The sequence below is a fragment of the Miniopterus schreibersii genome, assembly GCF_964146895.1.
Source record: "Miniopterus schreibersii genome assembly, chromosome: 1".
Lineage (NCBI taxonomy): Eukaryota > Metazoa > Chordata > Mammalia > Chiroptera > Miniopteridae > Miniopterus > Miniopterus schreibersii.
Genome location: NC_138101.1, coordinates 172,419,610 through 172,432,092, shown reverse-complemented (window position 1 = coordinate 172,432,092; position 12,483 = coordinate 172,419,610). Strand labels below are relative to the sequence as shown.

Sequence of the window (12,483 nt, the reverse complement as noted above, 5' to 3'; positions counted from 1 at the left end):
AGGCAAAATACTGCTGCTTTCTGAGAGAATGCTGGTGCTTGTTTTAAGAGCTACAGAAGCACAGAACTCATGATAGGGAAAAGCCCCACTGACTAAGTAGGAAAACAAAGAAAGGCACTATCCTTTCCACTGTCTAAATTATTTTTTCTTAACTGCAAGTAAACTTTATTGCAAGGACTAGCACCTTAACATATTATATATAATACAGAAAGGAAACAAAACTATACATTAAGCTAGGAAATACATCTTAATTAGATTCACATGAAAAGAACAATCAGCTTAGTAAAATAAACTGGAAAAGTTTCAAAGATATGATATGAATAAGAAAGCTCATATATCTATTGATTTTTAACCAAAAGGCTCACTAGATCAAATAGCTGCCTGTCACACCTTTTGTCTTATGTCTTCTATTAATGGCATAAGGAAGTGTTTAAAGACATCTTAGAGACAGGTCATAAGCAAGAATTTGTAAATGATTTTTACTGACATCCATACATAGAATAGACTCCTAATACAAGACACACCATGCTGTACTCTAAATTAATAGCTGTAACAGGGTCATCCATAAGAGTCATGGTTATGGTTAAGTGGTTCTGGCCTACACACCACCAAAGCCAGAACCAGTGCTAGAAGACATACCTTGATGACAGGTATTCAACCATTACACATCATTTAGTTTCACCACATTAACTAAATAGGTGTTCTTTTCTCCTTCATTTTAAACATAATAGAACTCATTTAATGGAAACTGCCCTGGGAAGAAAATTTTTAAAATCTGTCAACCTAATCAAAACATAGAAGTTGAAAGTATTCTTTAAAAACCATGTGGGAAAAGCAATTCTTATATAAAAAGAAATTAGTAAAATAGGGTAAGATGTGATGAGGCAATAGCGAGTGGTAAGGTATTAATGCTGGCTGTCTAACCATAAAGAGGAACACACGAGCTGGCAGCACGGAGGCTGAGGGGAGAGAGGTCAGAAGCAGAGAGAAGGGGAAGGGGATCCGCGGGACAAGCATGAGGACAGCGGACAGTGTGCGGTTTGGGTGCCTGCTGCGTGCTTGACAGTGCTCCAAGTGCTTCATAAGGCACCTCTCATCTAACCTTCACCACAGACCCGCGAGGCAGGTATTTATCTCCAGGTGAAGAAATGGAGGCACGAAGGAGTAACTTGCCCGAGCTAGCGGTGGTGGGAACAGCCAGGCTGGCTTGAGGAACCTGCACTATTAACTGTTCTGCGGTGGGAACGCGAGGTGCAAAGTGAAGAAATCCGCCACTGCAAAGGAGAAAGAAAGTCTATCAAGAGGATCATTCCCCAGGATTATCCTTTTTTCTTTTATCAGCAGCATTTAAACAATAAATTGTTTCTGGATGCCAAGTTTAACATTTGGGTTCAAAGAATTTATACAGCACAGAAAATTAGAAGCTTTAGAGCACTTACAATGTTCATTTCACGTTGAAATGTATTTTCAGCATACTTCATTTTTGTAAGAGGGGTTGGTGAAGTGCTTAGTCCTAGATTCCTCAGACAGGCTGAGGAGTTTCGTGGTAGGACTCAACCTGCTAGGACACTATGGATAGGACTCTACCACTATGATTCTACTGGATCAGCAACTATTATTGTAGTTCAGAAAAGTTTCCTATTCTCACACATTTGAGACATTAACACTATGCTGAAATCTAAAAAAATTAAAACAAAAACCAACTCCTCTTCTCACAAACTCTGTACTGTTATGGACTATTTTTCTCAGGACCCCTTAAAATATATATATATGCAAATGTAAATACACATATATACATACACATATATACATACATACATACATACATACATACATAAAGCCCCAATTGGAGTTTGGGCCTAAGGAATCATTAGTTTACAAAAATAATTATCCTTTGTGTTAAACACTTGAAATACACACATGAAGATAAGATTACATACAGCTATTTTTAAAACAGAATTAGGTTTTCAGCACTTGGAGGAAGTTCAGCAGCTTCTTAAAGGATTAGTCAGCCAGCCCTAAACAGATGTACTATGAGAGGAAATAATAACTTTGCCTTTCCATCTAAGAGAGGTTCAATTTTACTTCAAACATGTTTTTAGTCATGGATGGCAACTAGTTTATTATATTCAACACATCTCATTAACCTGGTGTTCCTACTAAATGTTTAAATACCATGAAAGTCTATCCCCACTCAAAAGAGTACACAAACACAATCTGTCTTTTATAAAAAAGGATTTTTTTTTAAAAAACCCTGACCACAATGTCATTTCCCTAATTTGTACACAAAAGAAAATCAAAATATATGGGGAAATTTTTTCCCCCTTAACTCTAGAAAAATATATAACTTTGTTTTATCATTATCAAGATCTTTGAATAAAAAATGACCAGAATATTTACTATTCTGAAGTTCCTATAAATAAAAATTATTACTAAGAAATGCATTATTTTCTATACCTTTTTAAAGTAACAAGTTATCAGTAAAGTTTGCCACAGGAAGTACGTGTGAAAAAGACTCCTTCCAAATTTCCTCTCCTAAGGGAGACAGTATTGTTCAGGCTCAATAAAGCTGCAGTTTGACTCCAGATGATCTTACCAGCAGATGGCATTGTAACAGCGCACCCAATCCTTGGTTCCCAGGAGACAACACAAACTAGTACATCTATCACTATCCTACCGAAAGAAGAAAAAAGGGAAAAGCAAAGATAGGGGAAATAAAAGATAAGGGAGAGGAAAGGAGAGAAGAGGGAGGGGGGAAGGGGAGAGGAGGGGAGGGGAGGGGAGGACCAAATAGTTTCTAAATTATCTAATATTAAATCAGAAATTTGGAAAATACTGAGAATCTGAAATGTTTATAGTTCTTGACTGAAAATGATCTTATTTATACTTTTCTGTTTATGAATGAGATTTAGTAACTATGTTGCTTAAGGACATAAAGGGCTGCCGAGTTTCTCTTAAAACTTAGGTCCCCAAGCTGAGGTGTTAATTGAGGCTGCTGGAGTAAGGTTAGTGGGATCCCCGCCACACTAGAAAAGCTGGGTCATTCCAGCTATTTCAGGTTTCAGTAAGACTACTACTGTCTAGGGTTTTCCTTTCACAATATGCAGCAGTGATTCAACCTCCACATTCTTTCTAGGACTTTAAAGAACTAAGGAAAGAATATCCTATCCATAGTAGTCTTTCATAGTTTTAAGAGCAAAACAATAATGCAATATACTTCTAGGAGCCACTCACATTTCCACATTTTGAGTTGAGCAAGATATAAAACCAGAAATAACATCAATTAACTTCACTTTTATCATGTACTTGTAAGAGTTCATAGTTAATAGGACTTTCTCTAACTTGACTAAAGATAATTTAGGGTTTACTGTTTGATTTCCAGGGATATTTTAGCCTACTGGGTGGTCTATCTCAGGAGTTCAAGTGAACTGAAACAACGTAACTACTTACCTTGGTTCTTAAGAATTTCATAATGCAACACGGATAGACAAACTATGTGGAAACTATACTACCTATACTTATTTGCTATTACAGTTCTTAATCCTTTTACTAGTAGTACACTAAATTCAAACTCTAAGCCAGAGTTCTCTTGCCCGTAACAGGATTAAATATTTAAAACTTCCAGATGCCCCTTTTCTGGCTTTGTGTCCCAGCAGCAACAACTCTCAGCAAATATCACTGGGCTCCTGTGGAAAGGGGCAGCTAGGGGTTCTCTCTGGCTCTGGCCTATTTCAGGCCCCTAATTCACTAGTGCTGGGAAGAGATCAGGAATTGCTTTTCAGTGGTATTTTACTATGTGGCTCTCCATTTTCCAAAGGCAAAGTTTCCCATAACCTTACAATAAAAGCACTAAACTTAGTAAGCCACGTTTGTTTCTATCGTAAGTTTAGAGATTGTTCAAAGACAGATTTTTTCCAATCAACTTGTTAGGATACATTAGTGCCCAGGAACAAATGCTTAGTGCCTGGCTGATGGTGGGGAAACAAGATTTCCTGGGACGTTCTGACAGTAGACTCTTTCCTACAGAAACTCCATGTTCACTTACACATTCTGTGGCCTTCCCTTCCTAGTGAATAAGCTCTCTTTTCCTTGAAAGGGGTCCCATGCAATGTCGCTGGCTTTTTCCTTCTTGCCCTCCATCTCTTATTCCCTCCTTTCTTCCTATAATAAACATTACTGACTAAATGCCTACTATGTGCTAGATACTAAGGACATCAATAAGCAAGTTACTTAGCTTTGTGGAATGTGGAGATGTAGGGAATAAACGGGGTTTTCAATGAAAGATCCAGGTAATAATTATTGATCAAGAGCAATTCCTGACCACTTTGTGGGTAAAGGTTTCTCTGTTCCATTTTTCTCATAGATTCATCAGGGGCACAGAATCCCAAGAAAGCTGAGAAATGTTTAAATGTTACAAGGAATGAAAGTCAGGAAACATTAATCTAAGACATAATTACCTAACCTAAAAACAGTAGATTTCAAAATACCTTATTTTCTATTTGACATAACATCTAACTCTCCTCAATACTTTCAACCTTTTAATTTTTATATAATTCTAAACTACAAATCATTCAATGGACTTTCAAGTCTCTTTCTATCATTTATATAGTATATAAAATTGTCTCTTTGAGGCAAAATCTTAGGCTTTTAAGTAGAACTTTTTTAACTGTCTCATTCACTCAACAAGTATTATTTATTGAGTTGCTCTACCAGAAACTAGGTCAAGTTATGAAAACACATAGTTCCTGTCCCCAAGGAGTTTTTAAAATCCTCAACGTTCAATCTTTTCATAGCTTTTCAAACATTTACCATATCATAGCAGAAAGAATAAAGGCTTTAGACGCAGACAGAGCAAGGTTTGAGTCCTAGCTTGATTAAGGGGCAAAGGGAAGCAAGTTACTCATGCCGTCCGAGCACTGTTCCCTGCCTCTGTAAAACGAGGGTACCACCTACCCTGAAGAGTCGTGGTGAGTAGAATTAAAGTGACTAGTGTGACACTTGACCTAGACAGAAGCTATTATATTATGTTTCTCTAAGAAACCACTGCAAAAACTCAGGCCATTTATACTAATAGGTTATAATACCAGAATATCTTGCCCTGGCCAGTGTAGCTCCGTGGTTAGAGCATCTGACCACACACCAAAGGGTTGAGGGTTCATCCCCTGCCTGGTAGGGCCCAGACACATAGATGGTTTTCTTTCCCCTCTCTCCCCTCCCTCTCCCCCCTCCCTTTCACTCTCTCTGAAAATCAATGGAAAAAAATATCCTCAGGTGAAGATTAAAAAAATAATAACAACAAAATATCTTATTTTTCATGCTATCCGAGTTATATTATATGCAAATAGGCATGGAAGAAGTGTAAAAATTCAATCCAATGCTACACACTTTATATCCTTATAAATATCCAAAGTATTTCTTTTTTTTCCTTTTTTTTTTGTTAATCCTCACTGGAGGATCTTTTTCCCATTGATTTTTAGTGAGTGGAAGGGAGGGAAAGAGAGAGAGACAGAGAAACATCCATGTGAGAGAGACACAATGACTGGATGCCTCCCGCACACACCCTGACCAGGCCCAGGATGAATCCATAACCAAGGTTTAGGCCTCTTGTCCGAGAATTGAACCTGTGACCCTTCAGTGCATAGGTGGATGTTCTAACCACTGAGCAACACCAGCCAGGGCTCCAATGTATTTCTAATTAATAATGAAAAAAGTCAAAATCCATTCTGAAGAAATAACATTAAATAAGTTATACGCCCAACATGTTAAAGATCTTCCTAAATAAGTGTTTCTTCAAGCATACACGGTCTAGTAACTGTTCAGGGCTTCCACAGACCCAACTTACATCAATCATGGAACTACTTCTTCAGGCTGGAGCTCCTAGTCATTAAGCTCAGAGGCTCAGCGGCCACCCTAAAGTTCCAAGAACTGACACTTCCCCTTTCTGACCAAAACCAGCATGTATGAAAGCTTTTAGAGCAGCAGTTGCTGATTTGTTAAAGATACCTAAGAAAATACCAAATCATCTTTTGAACCAAGCATAACCCTCCCACTGAAGTTTCCTGTAATAAAAAAAATTTAATGCTCTTAAAGAATTAACATGCCTTCCAAAGTACCAAAATTAGAATTCAAATTTTGGGATAAGAAGGGATCTTAAGCTCCCTGCTTCCCATCCTACCTCCAGCAACTTAACAAAGAGAAAACTGAGGCAAAGGGAGTGGCTACCCAATGGCAGAGACTGGAGTAGATAGAATTCAAGGTATCTGACTTCCAATCCAGTGTCCTGCTCACCAGAGCAAGCTTCCAATTCAATTAAAATAAGAGAATGACTGATGTATACACAGCTAAGACAAAAGAGCTGAAATATGTTTCAGTTATTACTTAGTGCATGGTCAATAAATAAACTTTTAACCAATGTAAAGAAAATCATGGAAACGTTCTTTTAAAAACTAAATAAGCATTACTTGCTTTTCTGAATTTGAGGCACATTAAAAATCGCCGTGACTGTTTCTAAGTCAATTTTTTTTAAAAAGCTTCTAAAACAAAGCAAGCAAGCAAATCAACAAACTCAGAGTTGAGAGAACTGATGATTTATCTGCCACCTAATGCAGGAATCCTTTCTAGAACATTCTGACATTTGACCAACCAGCCCTGTTTGAATGTTCTCAGAGATAAGGAGCATTTTCAAAGGAGTGTAGGTCATCCCCAGTATTACACAGCTTAGTTACAAAGGTGTTCCAGATGAGCCCAAATGAGCTTCACCGTAGTCCCACCAGAACCAGCTCTGCTCTCTGGAACAATACTGAATCAGTCTAGCATCTTCCTTTGCATTTCATGTTCAGCTTTTCATATCTTTAAAAGTAGCAATCAGTCTAGCAGTCCCCTTTTCTCTTCTTAATAAATATACCTAGAACACGTAAAAGTACTTGGAACTAGCTCATACAAACCATACTCTGTGCCAATCAGTTCAACAGAGGTTCATCAAGCCTCAGGTGTTGCGCGAGGTTCGGGGAGTACAAAGAGAAATGAGACATAATCCTTGCCCTGGAGGAGCTTACAATACAGGGGGGGGAGAAAAGCATATACAGAGGTAACTTTAACAACAGCAAGTGCCAAAATAGAGTCATGTTCAATAACGGTTACATACAAGACTAGAGAGCAAGGAAGGGATCAGGGTGAAGGATCTAGAGAATATAATAGCAGGCATTGTGCCAGGGTCACAAATTTGGATCCAAATTCCTGGATTGAAAATTCTACATAAAATGCTAAACAGTAGCTCAACCTAATCTATACAAAATGTGGTGGTGCTTAGTAGTCACATGGAGAAGATAATGACGGACTGAAAATAACAAAATACACATTCATATTAGAGACAAGTGCACGGTTAAGCAATACATATTTGCTAAAATAAATTATTCCAAAGAAGATTTTAAAGTCAATGGCATTATATAGATTCCTTATAGAAGAAACTAGTTTTACTGAATTCTAGTCTGAAGAGTGAAGTAGTGTTCGTTAGAAGGAAATTATTTTGTATGGCATCCGCGAAAGCATTCCTCATTCAGTAACATTCGTTTCCATGAACGTTGAAAGAATTAAAACATGAATGTTCGGGATTGCCAAAACAATGGCAACTACAATTTATTGTTGGAATGTTAATTTTTTTAAAGTCATGGAGAAGTATTTTATTTGTGAGGCAATGGAGAGTCACTGCCTGATCCAGAAAGTCACAAAAATAAGCCACAAATACAAAATTAGGTTGGAAAGGGCAGTTTCTCCAACATATCCAAATGCTTGTCTTCACAGGCTCAGCCATTCCCTCCAAGAGAATCCTGGAACTCCACTGGGTCAAGAGTCCTTTTGAATGGGTGGGGAAACTAAGGTTTGGAGTGAGAAAATAATTTGCCTCAAGATATGACTTAAAGTTAGTCACAAAGGATAAGCTAGAAGCAAGGTTCCTGATCACATAGAGCTGAGATGAAATATTTGGCTCTAAAGACCCAGATTCAAATTTTAGCTCTATAACTTAGCTATGTGGATCATGAGCAAGTTCTTCAATGCCAAGAACTCTTAATTACCACATCAATAAAATAGGAATAACAACAGTGTTTGGGGAAGATAACCTGGGTAATCTGCTTAGCTCTCACTAAATGTTAGCCATGGGAATGTTAATTTTTTCCTTAACCAAGAAACCCATTAAAAATAGACTTCGGTTGAACAAAACTTAAAGTGAAATAGTTCAGATCTCTAGTATCAGAGTTGGACTTTATTAAAGCTGTCATCTTTAAATTATTTTGAACTGTTACATATAAGAAGTAAGATTAAAATTTCCTCTGACCATACAATCTTGTGTAAGATCCAAAGTGCATGTCAACCTTCTCTGTGTATATTCCTTTAAACCAGCGATTTTCAACCTTTTTCATCTCATGGCACACATAAACTAATTACTAAAATTCTGAAGCACACCAAAAATTATATTTTTTGACAATCTGACAAAAATAATAGGTGTAATTTGGATTCATTCACACCAGGTGGCCAGTGTTGAGCTAGCTGTTGTCATTTTTTTCATTTAACAGTCTAAGGGAAAAGAGGCCAGTGTCTCTGACTAAACAGTCAGGTATTGCATGTTTTAAAAAGTCTTGCAGCACACTGGTGTGCCATGGCACACAGTTTGAAAATCACTGCTTTAAACTAATAGAATTTATTTAGCACTCTTGTCAATGCTAAACGCATGTTCAGCACTATGTAACTTCTTTACAACATATACAAACATAATTCCCACATTTGGGGTTTAAATGTGTAGTTGTCTATAATTAACACTAATTTTTGGTTCTCGATATTGGGATTTTTTAATGGGAACAAGATAACAGATAAATGTGACAATGTTTGTCTCAGGTTTATTTTTAAACCACTTTGTCATTTTTAATTTCTCTGCTACAAGAGGACATTGCTTGTCTACACCTGATTGTTCACAGCTCATAGGATACCATTCCCACTAAAGCAGTACCCACCAATGGGGGTGGTTAGGACAAAAGTAGAGGGGAAGTATTTTAGCATCACCTGGAGAGTTTCTCTATACAGTACCTCAGTAGTATCACAAGTACAGAAAGCAAATGCTTTAGTGGTGTGTTGCAGACCTAATAGCAAGACTGTAATCAAGGGTTAACCTGGAACTTATTTAGAAACTACTGTCCAGAAGGGCTGCTAAAAAAAATCTACAAAAAAAAAAGATTGAGGACAACACACATAGTTTTTGAAGCTACCTGTGTCTACAGTGGCTCATGTTCCCAGCTAGACCTGTGGTAAGGCAAGAAACCAAAAGAGGAAATAATTTCCATCACACCTATGCATAAGCAGTGCACTTGTAGTTGCTTACCTCCAATATTCTGAATTACTATGGTGCCTGCCACCAGCACCTATGAAAGAACAAATGTACTTAGAAGATGAAAGGGGAAATAATATAAAAGGATCGGTATTTTATTAAAATCCAATAACTATTACTAAAAAACAGATGCAGAAATCCAGAGAAGAAAAATTGGAAAGAATAAATTTTGCCAGGCATTTGTAATACATAAAACTAATAATCATAACATAAAAAGCCTTTCTTTAATAGTTCCATGGTTACTATAAAGAATACTTTTGAAAATTTTCTTGGCAGTCATTTTTAAACAGTTAAAAGTGTTAAAAAGCTAGTAATCAGTGGTTATCAAAGTACCAAAAAGTTGAAATTGAATCTGTCTGGTCTCATTCTCTCATTTTTACTGGTTTACCACATTGCTCCAGTAGGTAGACCGAGACAGCGTGAGGTGTGCTGTGCCAATGCCGTACTTCATAAAAGGAAATGATAGTCTTCTGAGTGTATCAGCTTGGCATACATCAAGGCTTCAACATCCCTGTCCCAGGGAATAATAATCTAGAGCAGAAAACATGAGAGCCCACATATTCTCAAATCTGAAAATTTAACAAAGTTCCAAACTCAATATTATGCAATGGGCTGTAAGTATAAGACAATATGAGGTTGTAAAGACTGCAGAATAGAATTGGTGAACTCCCTTTCAAAATGGGGCAGCTGCTGCTCAGCTCTGATCAGTTGCTGGCATATGAGCATGTGGATCCAATGCAGCCAGATCTTCTGATTTTTGAAACAAAGTCAGAAATTGAATTCTTTCAGAATTTCATAATTCTTAGTTGGCAATCAGTTAAAAATAAAAAGGGTTTGAACCAGACAAAATATGCTTGAGGACTAAGTTCAGCCTGCAGGCTGCTAGCTTGTGATCTTTGATGAGATTCCTGGGAAACTCAAAGACAGCACTCGATCCATTCTTGGTAATCACATGTACTAAGAGGAAATAAACATTCTGCTCCCACTTGGGTCTTTCTATCACTCAAATTTTGGTGGATCTGCACCCCCAATGTATGTTTGGAGCTGACGAGCTACCTAGGATCAGGCAGTCCTACATGGATTGGGAACAGATCACCCTCAGACCCACCTGTACTAGGAATTCCATTACTGGCACCGCATTTGCCTATTCCGGGAACAATTTAAGTTTCTGAGACCTAGAGGCCTTGGAGTCTGCAGAGCAAGACTAATGACAGAAAAATTTAGAGAGAAGTCTTTGAAGTGTGGTAATTGCCACTCTAACATTTCCCAGGGGGGTAAAAAAAACAACTCTGCATATCAACCCACTAAAAAATTAGTTCCCAAATTCAGTTATTTGTGAAAAGACTATTTTGAACTTTTGTACACTATCTTTTGTACGCAAGTGATGCTTATTGTCAGCCATACATGAAAATTGGTTTTTCTACTATATTGTAAAAAGTAATAATATCAACTTATTGATGATTGTTTTCCATTTTTGTAGCTGAATTTAAGCATTTAAGATCTAGAAAGTCTGTCTGTCTATCTGTCTGTCTTCGGTGTCTACCACAGAACATGACATATGGTATTTGCTCAATAAATATTATGTGGTGAGTAAATAAATCAATTTATAGACAATTTTAAAAATCTTCCTTAAAAAGTTCAAAAAACATTTCAAAAATATTTCTTTAATTCTCAGAACAATGTTATCCTATCATATATCATATCCCTATCCATATCATATCTGGAAAGAAGGAAATAGATAGTTTCAACCCAATTGTGGAAATGAAGAGAAAAGACTTAAAAAGCAAACAACTCCTTATTTAGAGTACCCTCTGCCTGTGTACCTGCCTACTAAGTACCAGGTGCATACATTAAAATGATAATGCAACTATTCTAGAGTTTTACGAAAGACAACTCTCAACAATCCATGCTCCTCTTTTAGACCGTGCTGCTATATACAAGGAATTCAGGAAATATTCATGTGAGATAATAGTGATGACACTTACAGTCAAAAAAAAAAAAAGACAAGGTCCAAACCAGGAGGCTACATAGTATAATTAAAATATTCCTTTTTGTACTTCAACAATGAAGTTAATTTAAATGCAAATACAGTTTTTTCCCTATTACCTAGCTATACCTTTTTCCTTCCAGACTTCTTAAAAATTAGTTCAGTCATCTACAAATACAGTATCCTTTGAGATTAGAAACAAAATAAACAAGCAAAAAACATAAACAACAGATTTACAAATAAAAAGAAAAAGGCCTGTTTGGAACCAACGTGAAAATAGGTTTTAGAAGTATGATAGCTCTTCAGAAACGAAAAAAAAAAAAAAGAAGGTTCTATGGCACTAACAATAATATTTACTTCCTGATTGCGTGTGGAAGAAGAAAGTGTTTCCCCTGCTTTTTTAATCAGTTTAGTATGGCTCTCACCAATGAATGCCCAACCAATTGCTGTTATGAGGAGGAAACACAGATTTGGACTATAGAGCCCTTTAAGTGACTGTGGACAAACAGGCCCCTCCATTTCTCTGGGTCTTAATTTCCTCACCCATAAATGAGGGGATGGCTAGGTAATCTTTCAGCACTCTTCAGCTCATAAATGATATGATCTTCTAATTATCAGTTTTGTAAACAGTCATGCTGTCATTTTAATTCTATGCTGCTTTATTCTCCTGTCTTTATGGGGATTTACTCAGAGAATATAATCAAAGTTAATAAGTAAAACTTAAAATAGATCATTGTTACTATCTTAAAATTATTCAAGTCATTGTTCTCCTTCATTAGGGTGAAAAATACTAAAAGATTTAAGTGCTGAATTAAATTTATTGATGCATTTTTAGGAAGGGCGTATAGGGAGATTTCTTCTCTTTCACTTCCTGTTCCCAACATTCTGCCTTCAGTTTAGTTTCCTCCTACTCCTCTGATTTCTTTTTCTGGTACCTACTTGTCTCTTTTAACTGGAAACAGAAGGAAAGTATGCCTCTCTGGATTCTGGACTAGCAAGGAGAGAAAAAAGTTACCTTTCCAGATAATCCAAATGCAAAGAGTCCAAGATCTTCATAAGATGTCACAGCTGTAAGAGAAATTGTAATTTTCATTTTTACACAAAACTGTTTGTGTGCCAA

At 36.8% G+C, this 12,483-nt stretch overlaps 1 protein-coding gene across 6 annotated transcripts in view; it reads right to left on the bottom strand.

Annotated features, from left to right (window-relative positions):
* Positions 1-12,483, bottom strand: part of SLC38A6 (solute carrier family 38 member 6) — a 96,900-nt gene that overhangs the window by 68,658 nt on the left and 15,759 nt on the right. For all 6 annotated transcript variants that reach the window (XR_013997375.1, XM_081115937.1, XM_081115941.1 and 3 more), the window contains exons 4-5: positions 12,379-12,431; positions 9,371-9,410 (exon numbers count right to left, since the gene is read on the bottom strand). Coding sequence is in view for 5 of the 6 variants with exons in the window: in XM_081115937.1 (XP_080972063.1) it covers positions 9,371-9,410; positions 12,379-12,431 (93 nt within the window). In the remaining variant the exon portion in view is untranslated. The remainder of the gene's footprint in view (positions 1-9,370; positions 9,411-12,378; positions 12,432-12,483) is intronic.